At 44.5% G+C, this 23,234-nt stretch overlaps 1 protein-coding gene across 2 annotated transcripts in view; it reads left to right on the top strand.

Annotated features, from left to right (window-relative positions):
• Window positions 1-3,008: 3,008 nt before the first annotated feature.
• The window catches only part of kirrel1a (kirre like nephrin family adhesion molecule 1a), a 34,858-nt gene continuing 14,632 nt past the window's right edge, over window positions 3,009-23,234 (top strand). For both annotated transcript variants that reach the window (XM_084344358.1, XM_084344359.1), the window contains exons 1-2: window positions 3,009-3,236; window positions 19,365-19,514. In XM_084344358.1, the coding sequence (XP_084200484.1) occupies window positions 3,191-3,236; window positions 19,365-19,514 (196 nt within the window). In that variant the 5' untranslated portion in view covers window positions 3,009-3,190. The remainder of the gene's footprint in view (window positions 3,237-19,364; window positions 19,515-23,234) is intronic.

Raw genomic sequence — 23,234 nt, forward strand, 5'->3', positions numbered from 1 at the left:
TCGTTTTTAATAAGACACTTTTATTCCTGCTGTGCATTGGTTCAAAATGTCTGTACCCGGTCAACCGCCGGACTGGCTATATTGAACCCGCTTATTCTGTTTTTGTTATAAATCACCGAGCTCCGACGGGCACCATTTTGGCTCTGTGGTGGCGATTTAACCGATGAGCGTAAAGATAGCTTCAACAAAAGCACATTTCCCAGTGGCGCACTTTCAAAACAAAAGCCTCACTTGAGTATACATACTAAAAGCGCCATCTACAGTCGCGGCGACTTTTATTTTTACACACTCGGAAACTCCACTTCCGGTTGTACGCCCGTTAGCTTGACGCACCTCCGGGAGGCTGTATATGGCAACAGCGCCCTCTGGTGGCCGACGCCGGTATTACCAACATGTCGGCTCAGACTGGTCCTGATGCTGCGGGGATGCAGACAGCAGCGATACGAGAGGATATGAGGTATCTAAACCGTGACAGACCCGAGATATCCTGGCGCAGTCTCTGTGGCGCAATGGAATAGCGCGCTGGACTTCTAATCCAGAGGCTCCGGGTTCGAGTCCCGGCAGAGATGAGTCACTCTGTGTGCCACACGGCAGACCTGCGGTCACTTTTGACGATGATGGAGACGACGGTGATGTTTTGGTTGCAGTTTATTGCACGAGTCGTTTCTCATTGTCTGCACCATGATGTGGGCTGTTCTGATGTAACAGAAGCACTCCCCATCACTGCTCCTCCATGCATCCTTTGAGTAAGGTACATTTAAGCTGTTAATGAAAAATGTATTAGATAGGATAGATTCGTGCCATGATCTATTAGGTTTACTAATACCAGACCGTTTGTTCTGTACTCAAATCATCTTACTGGGTGTGCATATAAAATGCAGCCTACTTGTATTCACATTTTTCCTTGACTTGACCTGTCCTTCAAATCCTGATTTTCTGGGACAACATTTTTCGTGATAAGATTCTTATCTCTCTTATCATTTTTTTTTAATAGATTCTGCTTTTTGAGCAACAGCATAAGAGATTTGATATCATTATAGCAGTAACATGAGTAATGGAGTAATGAATAGTTTTTTTTAAAAAGACCTTGAATTTGACAATGTGGTAGCTTTAAATCTATTTTTCATCGGATTACAATAGCGTTGGCATCGAACTACACCAAAAATGTACAAAGAAATAATCTAAATAATAAAAAAAATCACTTATAACACCATAACTTAGAACATTCAGGCTGAACATATTTTCTCCAAACGACACAAGTAAAAATGAACCTATTATTCAAATACATTCATACATGACTTGTAATCTATCTATTTACAGTCCATCCCAGAGCCTTCAGGCTTTAAATGTTACAAACCATATCTTTTGGAAAATGAACAGTTGAGTATCTCAGGTTCCAATAGTTCACATCTCTCACCAGGATTACACCTGAATCCTCCCAATATCAGTGCCAGTGAAATGTGCGTGTGTGCGTGTGCAGATATTTTAGGATCCTATTTGCTCCACTTGTGCTCGGTGCACGCTCTGGGTCGTCCTGGGTCGGGGACGCAAGGGGGCGCTCCAGCACCAGTGTAAATCACTTTCCCCAGGAGGAACCGGCTCACTGTGCAGACCCACTGAGCTGTGACAGCAACAGTATCACGGGGAACCATCACCCAAACCTGTAGCCTACATTATGTGACAGGGATGAGGACATGGTCTGTGGATTCATCATCTGCTCGGGCTATTTCATCATAGTGACATCACTGCTTCATCCCACTAAATAGTCATTATCATTCTTGGAAGTAAGTGTCAGTGAATATTCCTGCAGTGCTTTTACCTCCTATGACTTCCTATTTATATTTCTCCTTTAATATTTGTAAGAATATCATGCTCTTATTATGATATTTCTGTGACATTAGTGTAGCTATGTATTTATATTCCCACATCCCATCATTCTTAAATGAATTAGGTGGGTGTGCAGTAGGTGTTGGGGTAAGTTAAGGTGTCAAAAATGACTTCATCACCTCACAGCACACTGTGAACAGCAGAAACCTGACAGACCCGACTACAGCAAATGTGTCAAAATGATTATGCCTCCCTAAGCTGGTTTATTCTTTATTTTATTTTATAATGTTTTGTGTGTGTGTGTGTGTGTGTGTGTGTGTGTGTGTGTGTGTGTGTGTGTGTGTAAAATCCAAAGGGAGAGAAAAAAGGGGGCAGTGCTGTGGTGCTGCTGACGTGAGTGAGAGAGAGCGAGAGAGAGAGAGAGAGAGAGAGAGAGAGAGAGAGGAATGCCCTGCTAATGAGAATATGACGTCAAGTCAGACAGATTACAGCGAGGACAATACCGGAAGTAGAGCGTGGTCACAATGGGTGAACTTTTATTGTATTTTTTATCTTATTCATTTATTTTCATTTTACTTCATCTCATTTGCCAGAAGATGTTAAATGTGAGGGAATTTAAAAAAATGTTCCAAGAACTGTCTTATTGTTTAAAAAGAGGAGATTAGGTTTTTAAGGTTTTAAATTTGCATGTTGTATTTTAAAATAATGAAGCAATCCTAAACATTACTGTGCTACACAGTCTCTATAACAGAAGAGTTAGCAGACCCCTGTAGTGTCTTCAGGAGAGTTTCTGGGTTCAGCACGAATAAAATCAGGCCACACAGATGTCATTATTATAAACTTCTAAAATAAATGGTTTCAAGACAAAAATCTGTGGAAGCTTTTATTTTGATATTCTTTTCCATAAAAAAATGTACATTTCCATATCAAGACATTATCAGTATCATGTAAATATTACATTTACAATATAGACTACTATAACTTTAATTCGAAAGAAACTCATCTCTACCTACGTAAAGCCTCTTCTTCAGAGTGGGTTTTATTTTGAAGAGACTGACCGGAAGCCCGTCGTGTCGTCGCTGCTAACTTGCAGCCTCAGTGTGGAGTAGAGAGCGGACTGTAGCTGGAGAGAGAGAGAGAGAGAGAGAGAGAGAGAGAGAGAGAGAGGTGGAAGGAAAAAAAGCAGTGAAATGGTGTAAATGCTGAACGAGTCCAGCCCGAGTCAGGGGACAAACGAGCGGGGGACGACGCAGGAGGATTATTCTTCTTTGTACAATTGTCACTAAAGTCAGCAAACTCCCGCTTTTTGATGCTGTCCTCACGGAGGTCTGAGCCAATAACGGACTTATTGGTCGGCTGAACCATGCAGAGGCTGCTGCTCCTGAGTTTGCTGTTGAGTTTTCAAACTGGTAAGGCTGCGTTTTCTCTCTTCTCTTAGCGCACGGCACAGTGCGAGGAGCGTTCAGATGTGATATTATGTGAAACTACAGAGGCTCGAGGACAGACACAGCCCTGTGTGTGTGTGTGTGTGTGTGTGTGTGTGTGTGTGTGTGTGCCGGGGAGAGAAAAAAGAGAAAGGCATATAACATGATTTCATAGCATTCCCATATGAACCGCAGTAATGGATCACCTTAGGCGTGTGTGCGCGCGCGTGCAGCTACGTGTGTGTGTGTGTGTGTGAGAGAGAGAGAGAGAGCGTGCGCGTGTGACTGCGTGTCCGCACCGCAGCGATGGATCACCGCACTTTTTTTCTTTCTTTTTTTTTCTTTTTTCTTTAATGATCATTGTCGCGAGCCTCTGCACGCGTTTGGGCTGTGCGCGTGCGTGCGTGCGTGCGTCCAACTTGGAACATGACTGGTGCACGCGGCCTAAATGACCTTTTGCTTATGACAAACCCCCGGCGCGGTGCGGTGCGGTGCGGTGCGGTGCCGTTGTTCAGACTGGCCGTGGTGAGGCGCTGAGGACGTGACGGGAATGACAGTGATTGACCAGCGCTGCTCTACATGCCAGCAGCACTGCCACGCTGCTATCGCATCTGAATGGCTTGTCAGTCAATGAGACCAGTGCTACCAGCCCCTGTAGTGATCCTGTAGTGAAAGGCAGCTTATGTAGCCCCCCCCCCCCCTCTGCTGCTCCTGTCCTGGTGTCCTACCTGTGTGCCTGACACAAAGCCCATTTCCCCCCTCTCTCTTGCCTACCTCTGTGCATTTCACCAGCACAATGAGGCATGTGCAGCAGCAGCATCATGCATCTGTTCCCCCTCCATACCTGTGGGGTGCCAGGTAGGCTATTGGCTTATGATAATCACAGCTGTAGCCGAGTTGCTGGGAGACAGGAGGCTGAGGGAGGTGGAGGATGGGGAGGAGGATGGTTGTAATTTCTATAAGCTACCTGTTTGATCGAGGCATATTTTTACACATACGCCGCAAACCTCCCCCCCCCACCTTTTTTCTCCCCCCTCCCATTGTCTACCTTGGCTGACCGGGAGCGTGCACGGCCGTCCATTCAGCCGACCACTTCATCATAGGTAGGGGGCGTGTTCGTGGAGAGGAAGGTATGGAAAGGGATGATGTCACCGTGTCTGCCAGGCTTTGTATCGCTCAGCCGTGCTCTGCATCCACCCATGGTGCGTTGCCGAAGGTTCAGGCAGACGTGTACATCTACATGCTGTAAGGAGGACGCCCCATGGATCCACATACGACACGGTGTGGCAATCATGGCAACAAACAAACCCCCCTTCCTCCTTCAATCCATCGAGCCCCCATGTTAATACCACATGTTCTTTGTACTGTTTGTCCACTCATGAACCGTTCAGTCCACATGACAAGCTCAGTAACACATGCACTTACAGATGTGCGTACACACACACACACACACACACACACACCCACGCAGATCGCCTATTAATGTGTGAAGCCATGTGTCCTATTGTCTGTTGTCGCTCTGTTACAACTGTATAATCCATTATTACTCCATGTTGGGGCTCTCAAACACAAAGATATTTGCTCTCGGAGGCTTTCCCGAAGACGAGATTAGCAGGCTGTGCATGAGGGCCGCATTTTGTTCAGTAAGATTTAAAAATGATGTAACAAATGTGCGGTCTCAAATGATGCGCCGTGGTTTTTATGCATTTTTGGGTTTGAAAACATAAGAGGAGTAAACATAATCCAGACGCAGCTCAAAGGAACATCACCTCAAAAGAGCATTTTTCCTTAAGAGCTCCCAGACTCTTATCTCTTCATTAGACAAGTAAAACAGTATTTCATGGCCTGCAATTTGCACACATGTAATTGCCTACTCGTGCTAATGATTGGATGGTTATTAGTGGAGCGGCTAATTAAAGCTTTGGTGGATCTGAATGTTTTTAAGTTATTTAGATTCAATGCAAAAAGGACTAACTACAGAAGCAACAGCACACCGGAGGGATTGATTTAGTATCCCAGCCTTGTATCTACATACCAACCTGGTAATAAGTCCCAAGCAAGCACTGCCATTAACGCAGCTGTTAAGTGTTACTGCATAATCAATCATTGCCAACACACTCCTTAAACTTCATAATGAGCAGGAGGCCTTGAGGTTGGACTTGCAGCACTGCACTTCTAGCCCAAACGCGGGGCCCAAATGCTGACTTGGACAAAGGCTCCGGTGCAGGTGTACTATTTGTCAGCCTCTGTCCTTTGGTGCGGACCGAGGCCACGAGCTGCTGCTGCTGCTGCTGCTGCCTGTACTGTACGCTCCGGCTCTGAATCACACAGCCGAGCTGTGAATCATAGACCTCAGACGGATTCCTGTGTTGTGCTCAGCAAAGAAAATATTCAGACGCTTGGAAGAGTCAGACACATTCGGGGGGCTTTTACACTCAGAAAAAGAAGGGTTCCTCAAGGGGTTGTTTGATCAGGAAAGTAGTGGTTCTACTACTAAATGTGTAATGTTAATGACACAAAGTGGGATTTAATAGTTTGAATTGGGGGAGCCTCATAAAGAATCCAGCACTGTACTAAAACACCCTTAAAGATTTACAACATTTCATGCATTCTTGCCAAAAAAATAATCTGACATTTGCATCCAAATAAATTCAGATATTTCCACTCTCTACCACTGATTCATATACACTGGCTGTAGTTCTTTCTAGTACATGAAATCTTTTTCATTTGCCGGGGAAGAAATCTGCTATCACACAGCAAGCGATGAGTTTTATGTCCTCACAAAGAAAGAACCGAGTAGCTACTAGCCTGAGCTAATCTCACATAGTCGTCTCATTAAGCTCATGCAGATTTGGAGAAATTCAAGCGCTAAAGTTGGTAACAAAAGGATGAGGACACATGGGGGCTGTAATAACCACTAACACTGTACTTGGGTGAACTTGTTTCTGCTCAGATAATGGCTCTGAGAGATTAAACTCAAGCAGTAGCAGCTACTGTGGCTGCTTGGAAAAAAAAAAAAAAGTGCCATCTTCAGAAACTTCCAACGAGGATGTCGCGGACTGCCACTTGTAGAACTATTTATAGCTCCACCAACCTTTCTGAAAGCGTTCTGCCATGGTTTCAAGGCTAACGAACCATTTTGCGGTGCCACAGTGAACCCTCTCCGGCTCAGAGTGTAGATCTGGAGTGACATATGTAGCGAGGCAGAAGTCTGTTTTTAATTTTCGAAATCCCAGCGAGTGAGATGTGGCTTCGGAGCATCCTACCGTTAATATGCGAATTCGGGTCATGGTTTTAACGGGATCTGAATGAAGCCTATTTACCGAAAAGCATCTCTAATTGACATCAGCCACTGAAAGCAATCATTGAACCAGTTGGAAAGCTCAATCTGGGAAGGGAGCCCGTAATGTTATAATGTACATCCACGCCTGTTGTTCCCCATTGGGTTCTGTTCAATCAACAAATTCTTGGCATTTCCGTCCCGACGGGTGTTTGTCAATGTGTGACATGTCGATTGCTTCTCTCTGTTGATATGTTTGTTTAGGGGGCATTCCTCTGGACACGAGTGTCCTACAAAGCTTTTTTGAAGTGGCGCTCGGAGAAAAAAGAAGCCGCTCACATGCTTTCAGATGATCCAGTAAAAACCTGATCGGGTACAGAAGAATTCATCAGATTATCAAACTTGTGACGAGGGATAAATTCAATCCAAAAAGTGTAAACATTTCCTTTGAGCGTCCTCAACAGCTACATGAGCGTTCCTCTAGTGAAGCCCGAGGATTTAAAGGCCCCATAATCTGATTGTGTTTGACAGGCCGGGGGCATCTAAGTTATAAAAAGAAGAAGGGAAAAAAAAACATCCCCTTAAAAATGTTTCTTTATGCAGAGTCCCCCAAGCAAGAGAGGAACACTTTATCACATCTGACTGAATCTATTGGCCTTGTTTTCCCAAACTGCACGGCCACATTCTGCAGCGAGGACCAATTTGGGGTGATGGAGAAGAGGGGGGTGGGGCGGGTTACAGAAAAAAAGTTGGGAGAGAAGGAGAGGGGGACAAAGAGGGGCTAGTCTTGCGGGCAGGTGGGTGAAGCCTGATCGAGAGTGATTAGACTTTTTTTGTGTTTGTTTTAGAGGTGGTGAGGTGGAGGGGAGGGGGGGGGACAGTATTGTAGTGAGGGAGGAGGGCGTGCTTGATGAAAAGAAAAGCGAGCCGCGAGAGAGGAGAGAGGGACGAGGACGAAGGAGGAGGAGGAGGAGTGGTCGGGAGGCCAGTGGCGGAGAGAAAGGGACTATTACTCAGGCTTGACTGCTCCCTCAGTGGGGACAGTGAAGCTGCTCATTCAGACAGAATATGGTCGAGGCCGGTTCAAAGGCTACATTTGCGCTGGAATCGGGAGTGATTGAACCCACATCTAAGGTGCCAGCCGAGCTCTTCTCCTGCCCCCGTCCCCGCTGAGGTTAATTGGCATTAATCGGCGTTGCTGCTAACTTTCTTTTTCGCTTCTTTGACTTTCCCTCCCAACATGAGCCCTTTTCTGCTTACCAAAGTTCATTCCTCCTCTCATTCTGTCCCCTCCTGGACTCCTTTTTTTTTTTTTTTTTTTCAGTCTGACTCCGTTTTTCTTCTTCTACTCCCCCCCCAGCCCCCAACCCCACCACCACCATTACTTCTCCTTCTCTTTCCATCTACCCCTTTTCTCTCTTGCTCGCTGTCTAATAAGTTCCAGATGTGGTTCTTGCATTCCTCTGGTCGGTGGAGAGAGAAAGAGAAGAGGGGAGGGGAAGGGGGGTGGTATGAGTAGGGGGAGGAGGTATGGGGGGGGAGGGGGCAGGAGGAGAAGCACATGAATTAAAACAGGGAGCACATGATGAGGAAGAGGAGCCCATGTACTGTAACACACACACACACACACACACTGACGTGCACTGGAAAACATGCGTACACACAAAAACAGAAAGAGAGAGAATGGATGCGTGTGTGTGTTTAAGGGGATGGGGGAGGGGGGATGTCGGTCCTGTAACCTCAAAAGTTTTGGGACATTCTCCTCCTCCTCCTCCTCTTCTTCCCTCTTCCCCCCTCCTCCTCCTCTTGCCCCTCGCCCCCTCCCTCCGCAGGAATGTGTCTGACGCTGATGATGTCACTTCATTTCTCCGCTCTCCCAGTCTCTGCTCCTCTACGGGGACAGGGCGGAGGAGGGGGGGGGGGACTCGACTTGCTCCATCCATCTTCCCTCTACGATAACAACATTAGGGTCAGCCGTCCAACTAAATCGGTTACCACAGCACCGCAGCGCTCGCCGTCCCCTCGTCATGTAATAAAACAGCCTGCAGGCTAAATTGTTGCCGACTGCAAATAATGAGGGAGCCATCTCTGAGTAGTAATAATCATCAATGGCTTTGAAGTCCAGTCATTAAAACCATTTTGTGCATATGCATTATTTTCTCAGACTGCCACTGCCAACTTGATATGGTACCCTCGAGGGTCATTCAGTTTACCCATGTGTTCAGTTCCAGATTCAGCTTTGCCTAGTTTACATCTTAACAAGACATGTCATGTCGATCGAGATACAGAGTTGATCAAGGAAAGATACACGCTACATGGCCAAAAGTATGTGTACCACGGGCATTAATATGCTTATACCACTCCCCACTCCAGTCACAGGCTGTGTCAAGTCAACTCAAGTGGAGTGCTGTGTTTACGAACGTCAAATCCCAAGTCAAGTCCCCCCAAGATAGTGCAGTCTTAGGGCCCAGACACACCAAACCATCAGTGAAGAACTTATGTTGGTGAAGGCTGACTGTTGCAGTGCCTCACATCGCCTGTGTCTCGGCCAATAAGCTGCACTTGAACACACCACAAACACCACAGGCGATGGCCAACTAGCTTATACGTTCTGTGCCTGCGTGAGAGGAAATACCTCTTCATACGACCAGTTGGCAGTAGCCTGTATTCGTCATTCAGAAAGGAAAACCGAAAGACTCCAGGCTGTTGATAAGTTGTAAGAAGAAACAGAAGCTAACAGATGGCCCTGACATTGGCTGATCACTGACTGTCAGTCTCGTGTGGCAGGGCCCTTACCTGCAGTATCTTTATAAAGAGAACAGACTACTTATACGTACCTGTCCAATAATATTACTGGCCAGTTAATTTTAGCTGTGCAACAACAACTTAATAACAGATGTCATACATTTCTTAATTTCTTCACAATCAAAAAGAAAATATATCCTCGCCATCACCACAACAGAAATTAAAGCTAAAAAGCGAAACTGACAACTAAACACAGACAAGTCATTAGAGTCATCATGTCCCAAGTCAAGTTCAACTTCCAAGTTCAAGTCCTCATAACAGTGACTTGAGTCGGCTCAAGTCCAAGTACAAGACTCGACACCACATCCCGCCCCTAACACTGATGCTGGGTGTTGCGACCTAGCAAAGCTGTATGATGGGGTTGAGGTCAGGAGTCAGTTTGTTCCTCCACACTGAACTGGGAAAATCATTCTTTATGGACCTGGCACTGTGCACATGTCATGTTGAAACAGGACAGGGACAAACACAAACCGTTTCCACAAAGTTGGAAGCACATTGTCTAAAATATCACTGTGTGCTGTGGCATCAACATGACCCTTTATTGGAACAACAAAAGCACTAGACCAAGGCCATGGACTTATGCAGACATACTTTTGGACATTAGGTATTTTGATTTGAAAACGTAGAAGTCTTCACTGTGTAAGGTTTTGGTGCATGTTTCTCTCATGAGAGAATGCTTCTTACTTGCTAGACAGGCTGCACTGTATTTTTCTAATGCTTTCCAAAGGCTTTCAAATTAAAAGTCTACAGTGCTCAACCCAGATTTATTATCACCCCACTCACTTTGCTTTCTAGTCATTTAGTGTTCTTGCTATCAACAGAGAAGCCTCCTCTTCAGAGCGACAGTATGCTCTGGTGGTAATATTGGCGAGGCGCTCTGTATGAATATTGCTTCACTGTAGGAGGTCAAGGCCCCAGGCTTTTATTGGATGGTTTGTGACAGATGACATTGCGAGAAGCTACAGTACATACCAATAAAATTAGATTGCACCGGATTGAATTAACGCAGACCTTGGAGGAGGAGATTTATCGATGGGACGCTGCTTGTAAAATAGTCCTGCTGGATTCCATTACCATGCCGTGCTGTAACGGGAGGTGGATCGGCTGACCATCTGAGAGCTGTCACAGTTGACGGCGCTGATGTTTACTTGCTGGATCACGTGGCCTTTGGAGGCGGAGTGGCTTTAGGAATGGGTCGCTGCCCAAAATCAATGAGGAACCGCTGCCGCGAATTATCGATTCATTATGATATCGATTGTGCCAGTTGAATTCTGTGGCGACCCCTGCGCCACGAGCTGCACAGCACACTGCTGCAGAGTAGCAGCTTGATATGTATGTATCCCCTTGTTCGAGCTTATCCAGAGGACGGCTATTGTTAGTTCTGGTCACCCTTGGTTACAGCAGAGTATTCTTTGTCAGCCGCTCGGCATGTTGGCCGCACAAAGGCTCGTGGATTACCAGCGACGGGCCGGCTTTCCAGCGCTTGAGCATATTCATGTGCCCGTAATGTGTCAGATGCCTCATCCATGAATTATCATATTACCCAGCACTGATCCCAGGGTTGCCATGGCCACTGTGTCTGTCATTGTGTCAGTGGTCCTCGCTGGCTGTAGCCATGGTAACAATGTCTGTAACAGAGGTTTGGTACAAATAAAACTCTTCAGATGTGAAATGCATGTATGAGAGGAGCCCCAGAGAATGGGACACACACGTACACACACTCCCACTGCACAAACACGCACATTCATAGAAACCGAGTGCACACCTTCACAGGAGCGTATGCACTCTCATTCACACGGCGGCATCGAAATCGACAGACAAAGCGCAGGAGTAATTTTCCTCCCGCCATTTCCAAATAAACGTGTTTCCACAGCTACCATTTTGATAGTAATGTAGAGAAGGAAGGAGAGGGAGGACTGATAGAGGGGAAGAGAAGCTTGAAGGTGGAAAGGTAGCCCCGAATACGGTGGTAGGTGGAGGGAGGAAGGAGGAGTGGTCATTTATAAGTAGATGCTTGTCAGACAAAAGGAAGTGAATGGGGAATGAGAAGGGGGCAAGGCCACAAAAGACACGAAGAAAGAGCGAGGTCGCTGGCTGCTAGTAAGGGGGAGGACGGCAAGGTAGGATGACAGAGGAAGGGAGCAAGCGGGCAGACAATGCGGCAAACAAAGGAAGGAGTCTCCGCGTCTTTCTCTCTCTGGCTCCTTCTCCCCTCTGCCCTGATCTTCCCTCCGCGCCGTCCCCACCTCCAGGAGTCACCTTTGTGTTTGAGTGACATGCTGTCAGCGGGCTCAGTGGGTCGCCTCCTTTCACTCCCTGCTTCGTCTCTCCATCTATGTCTCTCGTTTGTTCCTATAGCGCCGTCACCATGGTGACGGGTTATTATGGCCATCCTGCCGGGCGGCCATGTTGTTGAGAGAAGGCAGGCACAGGTGGTAGAGTTCCCACAGCCAGACAAACAGAGGGAGTGACTGCGCACACTCGTGTACTATGTGGATACACGTTAGAGCTGAAACGATTGGTAGATTTATTGATTAGTTGGCCTATCAGAACATTAATTGACAGCAGTTTTGATGAATGAGTAAAAATCCTGAAAGATTGTGCTTCCAGCTCCTGAAACATGAGGATTTGTTGCTTTTCTTTGTTTTATATCATAGTAAACTGAATATGTTTGGGCTTTGGACTGTTTGTTGGACAAAAAGCAATTTGAAGATGTCAAGTGGGATCAAGGAAATTGCAATGGGACTTTTTTCCACTATAGCAGAAAAATGGATATAATTGTTGTTTGCATGTCAAGCTACAGCGATAAGTCGATCAACAGAAAACGAATTGCCAGTGTCGATAATCGATGCATTGTTTAAGTCATTTTTAAAGCAAAAATGTCATTTGCTGCTTTTTCCTGTTATCTTAGATAGTAAATGAAGAGTCTTTGGATCTTTGGACTGTTGGTCGGACAAAGGAAGCAATTTGAAGACGATGTCTTGGGCTCAAGGAAATTGTGATGAGCTTTTTCAAAATGTTTTGACATTTTATAGACTAAACAATTATCGATCAATTGTGAAAATAATCGGCCTACTAATCCAAATGGAAATATTCATTAGATGCAGCCTTTCTTGCAGGTCTGCATAAATTATATAGTGCATACACCATGAACATATTTACAGGGTTTCACGGTGCGACTGCTTTGGGCGCACATGCACCCAAAAATCTGTCAAGTGTGACAAAAGAAAACTTGTCATTTGTCGCACTGGCGTGCCTGAAATTTAGCAGGTCAGATTAAAAAACAATGAAGCCTATAAAAATATTTGAAGATTCTGGTGATTTGTGATTTAAATTAAGTAAAATCGTTTTCTTTTATTCCTCTTCACAACCATTTGCATAATATGTGAAGAAATGAGATTAAAATGAATTACTGGGTGCACAAAAATTACGTGCTGGAGCAAATAAATGAAAATGTAAGGCGCACCAGTGCAACCAGTGTGAAAAGTTAGTCTGGAGCCCTGGTTTATAAAATGTTGGCTACATGCACACATAGTGCACGTATACATTAACAATGCTAGTGTGGTACTACGTTCAAACTTCAAATCTCCAAGTTAGCTTTTCAAAGCTAAAACAAACATTTGTGTTTTCTGAAGTCTTCTGAATGAAAGAGAATTCCAGCAGTAAAGTCCGAACGGTTTCATGAAAACACTGACAACGACGGATCAGCCAGCGTGCGGACTGACTGATGGACTGACGTGAAGACGTATGTACAGTCATATACACAAAAACAAGGAGGGTGAGTCAGTGCCGCATGACTCCTATGGCTGCAACTTTGTCCTGAAACAATGATGTCATCCTCCTCCATCACACTTCACAGCTCCGTGTCTGTGGACCTCGCCGTCCCTTTGTTCTCCTATTCCTGCATCTCATTGTCAGGCAGCCCCTCCATAACACCAACACATCGGCCACACGCAGCGGCGATATGGAATTAGACTGATAACAAAATCAATTTGGAGCGGATTGACTAACAGTGAAGAGAGAGGGGAGGGAGGGTGAGAGAGAGAAATAATGAGAGACCAGTGCAGCCGCCTGACTATTAATTGGATAGGTGGAGGGAGGATGAGGTCATTGAAAAATGTTTTTTTCATAGAAATGGGTGTACCGAGCATAAGGGAGGGTTTCATCAGACACACAGATGCACATACGCGTGTGCGCTCACAGACACGCTCGTACAGAAAACTTTTTTTTTGGGCAGTTACTTTACACGTCAGCTGTTGCTATGGTGACGCAAGTCTGTGATCCAGCCGAAGCGCGGGATTGGCTGGAGAGGAGCGAGGGGAGAGGAAGGCAGGGGGACTTTGTTGGAGGGGTACAGACAGAGGGGTACGGGGAGCGGGCCAGACACAAAGATAATTAGATCGATGCATAACAATCCATACAAATGCCATTTGATTTAATAGCATCTGATGCAATGAGACTGAATGCCACCAGTGAACCTTTCCCAGAAGTCTCTGCTGCATGGCATCGCTTCCAACGTCGTCTCCTGTCCCGTACAGAAAGGCGAGGCGAGCCTGTATTTAAAAGCTCTGAAGCAAGGTTTGACATTCAGCACCTAACAGCAGGGTGTGTGTCAAATTAAGAAATGCAGGGCATATGAGCAGCACACTTACTAAAAATAGCTCCAAACATCTTTGCATGCATATACCCTTTCAGTAATTTTCAGCAACAAATTGACGGTTCATTACCTTGCTATTAAAACACCATTGCATGGTGCGAGAGGTGCTCTCGGGCTAAATTGCTGTGGTGGTTCACACTATGGCGGCGTGTGGCCATGCTTTTGGTGAGTCACCCAGCGAAGCTGTGCGTGCTCGCCTTTGGCTTTGTGTGTGCTTTGACAAGCCGAGGTTGGTGTCACAGTGTCTGCAGGGGCTGTTGTCCTAGGCTCCAGATTAATCCTAATCCCTTTCCAAACTTTGACTAGTGCCGTACTTAATCCTAGACTAAACTGAGACCCATTCCCAATGGAGATGGAGATGCTCCTCTGCCTTGACACTTTCAGTCCGAGTCGTGGTGTAATCCATGTCCCGGAAACCGCCTCTACGTGTCGATTATATGTTTGGGGTTTACAGCGGTTGTGTTTGTGTGTGTGTTGAGAGGATATGGTTAGCCCATGTGGTGAAGGTTAGGTCATCAGTGCTGCCTGTTTTTGTTTGCGTGTGTGTGTGTGTGTCCATGTGCATGTGGTCATGGTCACAGCTCTGTGACCGTGGTCTGTGTGTGGACAGGGTGCTCGGAGTCTCCCGGTGGTATCTTGGGGATCAGTGACTCAAGGAAATCAGGACACACTCTAAATTTGTCACTGCAGCATAACCCACATAATGAAAGAATACAAGCTCCCTTGCATACACTCTCCTGTCTTGCCTTTGCTCCGACTGCTCTCAGCGCGTAGCTTTCCTTCTTAAAACACACAGACACACACCCGCAAGCACATACACTCATGTTGACAAGTGTTAACTGGGTAATATGGAAATCAGAAGGCGATGAGCACATGTTTAAATGAGTCAGTGTTTTCAGTCCTCAGCCTTTTGCATGGGTGTTTTCTCCGCAGATTGTGTAGCCTCCACTCAGGAGTATTCAGTTTGGATTATGTTTGTGGTTTACTGAGGCAGTTGAGGGAATACCTCCAGCTAGCATATCTGAGGTGGTGGAGGAGAGGATTTGCTTGCCCTCGGGCTACTGTCAAGGTTGCGGGGTACTTTAAACCCCGGCTAAACTCTCTTTACACCCATGTATGTCTGAGAAATGGCTTTTCAAGCTTTTCAAGATGCTGTAAATCCACACTGTACATTCCAGTAATTGGCATTAGACGGATGCGAGTTGCTATATACTGCACCTTCTTTCTAGATTTCCCATAAAATCTTGACAAAATAATCACGTGAGATAACATTCCCAGCATCCTTTTTAATTTGTCTGCAGAATATGGAGCATTTTACACATTTTAAACATATAGCTATAATCCATACTTTTTATATTTACAATGGTTCTCATCATCTCATAATTACCAACTCATTATTTTGGTTTTCACAGCCTGCAACTCTTCTGTTTCAGTTTACTCCGCCGCTTTCATCAGCATTGTTTTCATCGGCAGCAGACAGCTGTTTCAGTAAAAAAAAGCTGTTGTTGTCTGAAATGTGCTGATATGAAAAGTCTTTACTGTTTCAGTGAATTGATGTCATTTTGGACAATAGAATTTATTGTAAAACTTATAAAAAATATCTCCATTAACAACATTTAAAGGATCATTGCAAAATATGTGTTCTATGTATTTCGTATATCATGTCAGTGTATATTCTGTATAAAGAATGAAGTGTAAAGAAATCAGCTGATATATCAATGTCAGAACAATAATATTGGTATTGGCCCAAGAAAAAATCTGAATTGGTCGTGCTCTATTCCAAATTAATGTTTATATCACTCCGTATTCACTGAATGTGTAAATATGCAGTTGTTTGCTGACAAATTCTCTCAATAAACTGATATGTCAGTGCTGTGTGCAGGCTTAAGTCTTGACAAAATACAAATAATGAAATTATTAGTAGAGCCCAACGGATATATCTGTTGGCCGATATCTTCAGTCAATATTTGGCCTATCACAGATATATCAGTATCTGCGTATATGGATTAAAGATCAAGGATCATCTTTATTGTCATTCAGACTATAAACCAGACAGGTACATAGCAGAACAAAATTATGTTGGATCTGGCTCACGAATTAGGGCCAGCGCAACCACAGCATACCAAGGTGCTGATGTGATGTTGAAATTGGCCAGTATGAACACTTTTTGGTTTTAAAGAACACAGTGCAGGGAATGATCCTTGGACTGATTTATAATTCTCTATAATAATATTAAATTTCCAGTGAAGTTCACTGATGCCTTTTTAGACAACAGAGTTTATTGTTGAACTGTAAAATATCCTGCCTCCATTACACACTTGGTCACAAGTGTTTGATAACCACAATTGAGGAATCACGGCAAAAAAGTTGTCCATATCAGCCGGTATATTGATATCAGAATTTTTTACACCCTAATATCGGCATTGGCCCCCAAAAATTGCATATCGGTCAGGCTGTAATTATTAGTCGGTAAGATAAGGGTGATTTCGCTGTTATATTAGATATTCACATAAATAGTGGACAGAGCTTGCATGTCTGAAAAGTGAAACCAATGTGAAAGAGTTTTAAATCTGCATTCTTTCTAAAGGCCAGCAGAGGGCGACACCACTGGTTTCAGAAATAATTCAGATTGTATGTAAGCTTATGATCAAATAACTCTACTTCTCATTTAATTTATTACCTCAGTTAACAGTTTCCTGATGAATTTGTGGCCTCAGTTGCTAGTTTCAAGTCCTCTTCAATACAGCATGTTGTTCATTATGTACATTATGGCCCCACTGAGAGTATATGGACAATAAAGCATACCATGCTTTAGACACAGCATGTTCTCTGGTTCTTAGTCAGATCCAATTAGGACAGGACTGTGACAAAACATTACATGAATATAACCTCTATACATTAACTCATTTGTGCAACAATTCTGCCTGAATCACGTTGATATATTTCTCCCAGCAATGTTGTCTGTTTAACACTAAAGACAACATCTAACATCTCTTTTATTTCATTTGAACTGAGAGACCTCCATCAGCAAAATGACATATTGTGTGATTAATGTCCTCATCATGTTCAAAATCTCAACCAATACACACACTAAAAGAAATCAAATTAACTAAGCAGATCTTAAATTCTCATGTAAGAAATATCTTGTCTTTGTATTGCTGTTATATACTGTAGTTATGGGCTGTAGTTATAGTAATAGTCATTTCCAAGCCAGCATGTAGTGGCCATTCAAAGAATCATTTAACTAGGGCACTTCTGTACTGACTTCAGCGATGAGCTATTGGTGGTTGCTGGCTGGTAAAAGCATGCATTCTTGTCTCGTTTCGTAATGTGAAAGGCTTTGTGACTTGTATGTGATGGTTTTACTTCCAGCCTTTCATAGCCAATCGTTGCTTTGTTTGCTTTGTTTATCTTCATTTATTAATCCAGTTTATTTGGGTGTTCCTCAGGGAGCAAATTAAGGGCCGCTGTGTTTTTTTCTTTTTTCGGTTCAGTGCTAAAATTATTCTAGGTATGCATGCTGCAAAGCTCCATCTGCATCTGATTCCCTTTTCACCGTGCATCCTCGCACATCTCCTTTATCTTCAGAATATTAATGTGCTGCACTGTCAGAAGCCATTGTTGTGATCGGTAAGGAAATCTTTTTGCATGACTGGGTTCCTTTTGTATTATCAGGCATATTGTACCTCTGCAAATCACACCAAATCTGACATGATAGGGGGAGAGTGCATGTCCGTGTACAGGAAAGGGGAGGGGAAACGTGAGAGATAGGGACCGAGGGTCATGACGGGCGGGGGGGCGGGGGAGGTTGGCCGCAGAGGCATATGGCATTTGTTAAAAAAAGTGAGAGAGATGGGAACCTTCAGAAAAAACGCTGGAGGGCTCAGAGGGAGAAGTGTGAGGGAATGAGAGAGGGAAGAGAGGGGGGAAACAAGTGATAAAAAAAAAAGTGGAGAGGACAAGTGAGAAGGAGAGATGTAAATGGTAGGAGGTGAAGAAAAGGGAGTGAGGAAGATAAAAGTGAGAGAAGAGAGCGACGGGTGAACGGGGGAACGAGGAAGAGAGGGAGAGAGAAAGTGCTGGAGGGCTGATATTTAATGTGATAAATGAGTTGTGACAGTCCGCCTCTAACCCCCTTCCAACCAGCGAGGAGGAGGAACACAGAAATAGAAAGCATTATGGGTAAAAGGACATATACAGCATTATATATGTATATAGAAAGAAGGAGGCGCGTACATGCTGGAGAGAGGGAGAGGCGGAGGAAAATCAGTGCAGGCAAAAGGACATTCATAGACAGCATTATAGATGTACAAAGTGAAGGAGGCGAGTGGGGATGCATACATATAGAGGGAGAAGCAGAGAGTGAAGCAAAGCAATTTGAGTAAAGGACATACAACATTATAGAGAGAGAATAGATGGAGAGAGGTAATGGCTGAGGTGGAGGGAGAGGAGGATGGAGGGGGGGTGCACAATGCAGCATTGGGTGAATGATCTACTGCACGAGAGATTCTTGGAAATAAGTGGGAGAGGGGGAGAAAAAATGAAAGCAAGAGACAGGATGGAAAGAATGAAAATTTAAAGTGAGATGCAAATCCGGCACGGCGATTGCCTCTCCTCTATTGTATGGGTGTCATGTCTTCAAGGGACAGCTAATTACAACTTGTCATCATACAGCGTGGGACAATAGCAGAGGGTTTTTTTTCTTGTTATTCCCTTTTATCAGTCAGTCGGTCGGTGGGCCAGCTCGGCGCTGCTCGATCTGCTGTGGCAGTGGACTTCAGACTGGAGGGAGAAAGTCTAGTAGACAATGACAGCCACTGTAGTTTTGGTTTGGGGAGTGGAAGCCTGGGAGATGACTCATAGGGAGGAATGAAGAAGGGAGAAACAGAGGGAGAGAGAGGAGGGAGGGCCAGAGAGTTTTTGAAATAAGAAATAAAAGTCAGGAGCGAGAAGAAAAGGGGGTGTGAGAGAGACCCTATGGCTGAAGTTGCCTGTTTGATCTCCCTCGTCGTCTCTCCTGAGTCAGCATTTACCACCACGTCTTTCTTTGCGCTTTCTTCTCCTCTAACTCTGTTCTGATTTCCTCGTCTTTGACACCTCCATCTTTTCCAAGCCGCTCTTAACTCCTCGCCGCTCAAGTTAATGGCCGCAAGCCAACGTGTGATCAAAGATGGCAATCGTGGCATTCCATTTCTGCTGGGGGAATGCAGTTATCAATCAATTAACCATAAACCGCAGATACAATAATATGTGATATGCGGTTGGGGGGATTTTACAGTAGCTTTCCTTAAGTATGTGCACAGTGAGAATGAGAAAGTCCCTAACTTTTCCCCTCTTTTTCTTCCAATCCCTGTTCTCTGTGTCTCTCCAGTGTGGACAGCGAGGTTCTCTCAGGAGCCGGCAGACCAGTCGGTGGTGCGGGGCCAGAGGGTGATCCTGTCCTGTGTTGTCTTCAACTACTCAGGCATTGTTCAGTGGACCAAAGATGGCCTGGCTCTGGGCATCGGAGAAGACCTCCGGGGTGAGACATCATACAGCCTCCTCAGGCTTCCTTCACTCTGCTCAGCATGTGACTAAGACAGGCTTTTCAGAGCTGATTATGATACTTTTGGATTGGAGATGCTGATAGGCAGAATGTTACGCTGCATGTTTAAATCTAGAGAAGTTGCAATTTTGTGAACGTCTTCAGCTCTTCCTGGTACTCCTTATGCCACAATTGCAAAGTTGGCTCGCCATTTACCCATTTAAGTTGTCATACCACACTTCAGAGAGCAGAGGAAAGATGTGTTTATTGTTAAAAGCCTGTTTCATGCTTACAGTGTGGCAGCTGCAACATTTGCAGTGCAGAGGGTCAGATCTGTGCTTTGCTCTGGAACCCAGCTCAAAATGAAACTCTTTGGAGGCCACACCTAAAATGTATGAACTTTGCATAAAATGTGATATTTCCACTTCGAAGGAGATCATGGAATTTATGTCAAGTTTACACCAACCCCCAACAAAAACTACAAATGCACAAGCACCACAGTTGTAACATGTGTGCCAACAATACCATTAATACGGCTTAGACCAGTAATTTCCTACCAGGGGTATCCCAAGGGGTATTTCTGCAGTTATCAGGGGGTAGATTATGGACAAACTCAGCTTATATGAAACCAGACTACAGCCATTCTAGCAGTTCTATGAGGCTGTACTCTAGAGGCTAACGTCAGCTCTATTTATTATCACTATAACCACTAAACTACTAGCTAGAATAGACTGAAAGTGAAAACTGGTAACAAGAGAGTGAAGATTTGAGTTATCCAAAAGTAATATATCGATGAAACCAAACCAAATTTACGGAAAAATACTGTTGAATAATTAACAGCCAGTTTAGCCCTTTTTTATGCATGAGATATTTAGTATCTTTAACTACTTAAACTGGAGTAAACATGTCCCAATCATTAGTTGGCAGACACCCAAAGTCTTGTCCACAACTCCATATAATTATTATCTTTGTAATTTTTTCATAAAATCAAGGTGTCTCTGGAATGACAGTTTAATCTTCTTATTCTGAGAAAACCAGACAAATTTTTTGCAGCTAAATAATCTGTTAGAAACACTTTTATCCAAACATCTTTTCTTCTGCAAATTATTTTTTTCTATTATGTGTTTAGCTTATTAAGATTCCACCTTACTTTGATGTTTTAATCAAAATGATGATATGATTTACACTTGAATAGTTGTATTATTATTATTATTATTATAGTCGTATTTTTTTCTAAAATATAGCAAGGATGTACCCTTTGGTGCATAACGTCTACTTGAGTGGACAGTAAAAGTCAATTTAAGAGAAAGATATAATTAAAATCTGGATAAAAGTATTTGTAACATCTCATTTCAAACAAATAAATGTGGTGGCGATGATGACGGGGTGCCTGAGCTACAATTTTGTAGTTTAGACTACAAATTTGACAAAACGGAAGCTAACTGGAATGAATCTATGTAAGGTGATCAGTCACTTTTCAATGATCATGTTCTCCCTTGTCCCAACATTAAGGTCCTGCTAGGCCAACATTTGACCCACGACAAAAATATCTTCCACCATCAAATCGTTTTCGCAAAATTACACCGAGCTAACGGCGCTGCTTCAGTGCTCTCTCGCCACATTTTAAATGATACATGCTTCCCCAGTGAGACCTTGCGTGTATGTAACTGTGGTGGCTAATGTATGCTGACAAATGTTTTTGCTGCTGAATGTTTGAGTTGCAGCTCGATTGAGCCAGCGGAGCAGTTTTGGCCAAAAGCTGTAAGAGTCTACTGTTATGCTAAATACGGCCACAGCAGCTATCCCATCGCACCATGTTGGGACGACATGTGCACTTATTTAGGTTGTCTTTGGCCACCTTCTGCACATGTCATCCAGCGCTCGATGGGGAATTCTAAGCTCCCTCGGGCACATTTCACTGACACCCTTCAACTTGGTTGAGGAGCATCACATCATCACCCCTGTCAGATCATCAGTGGGTGACACAGACTGGTTGATTTTGGATATTTATTAAAAGGCTGATTCATCGATGAATATCTAGCCCTCTTTCTGCTATCCAGCTCTGTGCCCCTCACTGTTCACTCCAGTCTTTCTCGTTGCATTTTTGCCCTCAGTGATAACATTTCCAGTTTGATTTATTAACTCTCCCGCTCGTTGGTCTGTCAGCAACACAATTTAAGACACAGCCTGTCCGACTTTGACAAAACTTGGGGGAATGATGCATCTCATCGCTGTGCTGCAGCATTTGCAGAATTGCACTGATTAGCCCGAAGGGGGCTGTGCAATTACTGGTCAAAACAAGTGGGCATATTTTTAACTGATTGGTCCGGAGGGAGACTGCATCATTTGTGACATGCTGTTGGCTTGTTTTTGGGGGATGTGACTGTTGTTTTCCCCCGACTTAGTCATTTAATATTCTGTTTTCCTCTTATTTTCCTCCCCCTTTCCTTTGGTTATCGCTCACAATTTTCCCTTTCCATTTTTCCCTTCTCATCTATTGTAATGCTATGATTTTAGATTTTATTCTCCTCTCCTCTCCTCTCCTCTCCTCTCCTCTCCTCTCCTCTCCTCTCCTCTGTCTGTCATGCTATTCCTTTGCGACCTCCTCGTTCGAGCTCCCTCGTTCCTTTCCCTCCCTTCTTTCAGCCGCCTCTGCTGTGCTGGGCCCTCTCTCCTATTCTTCATTTAACTTCTCTACCTCGTCTCTCTCCTTACCGTCACCTTGCCTGACACACACTCAGCTCGTGCTCTCCTCTTTCTCTCAATCTGTCCCGTCTTTCTCTCTGTTCTCGTCCGTCCCCTTCTCCTTTCTTCCTGTCACTCCCTCCTTTATTTTAATCATATTGTTACCGTAATGGTCCGGCGCTTGGAGCCAAAGCTTTTAAATAAAAACATGTGAATGAACACTGGCCGCTTCATGCACACATACACTAGGTGGGGGTGTGTGTGTGTTTGTGTATGAGGCTCTGTCCCTCTGCTCCCCCGCCTCGTTCTCTGGGCCTTTTCATACGCTTTCTCGCTCTCGACATTTCACATGCAAATGCACGTATATGCCAGGCACACACACTCGCGCGCACACACACACATGCTCACACGCATGCAGAAACAAGGACACACAAGGTTAGGCAAGCGGCAAAGCTCAGTGCATGGAAACGGCACAGAGAATTTCACATGCAATCTACGTCTGGGCAGCGAACATGAATTCTGCACCATGGACTGGAGTCGATTTGAGTCCTCTAAAACGTTGCTGTCATAATGCATTCATCTTTTCCCCCTGCTGGTGAGAGAGAGCATGGATGCCACCTAATGGCGAGAATGCACAGCAGTGACACAGCTGGGCTGTGTGGCGGATGGGGGAAGGGGAAGAGGCCGTGTTGCCTGTGTGTAATTGTGTGTGTGTCGTGCAAAAGGGTGTGAGTGTGTGTTTGGTCATGCGTTTGTGTTTGTGCATGTCTATCGCATCATGTGGCCGTGCATCTCCCTGGTGTCAATGAGCCTGATGGGGGGGAAAAGTAGGATTTTTGCTTCATATGACACAGATCTGGTGTTTTTTACCATCAACATCAACTGGAAATATCTGCGTGGTGTTGCATTATTTCACATTTAATACAGACCACGAGGGTAAAATATCCTGATTAGCATTTAAGGAAATGTATTTTGTTTAACATGTGACGAAATGTGAAGAATAACCAAAACGTGTTCAAGCAGAAAAAAGAA

Source organism: Pagrus pagrus, assembly GCF_965226575.1.
Source record: "Pagrus pagrus genome assembly, chromosome: 22".
NCBI lineage: Eukaryota > Metazoa > Chordata > Actinopteri > Spariformes > Sparidae > Pagrus > Pagrus pagrus.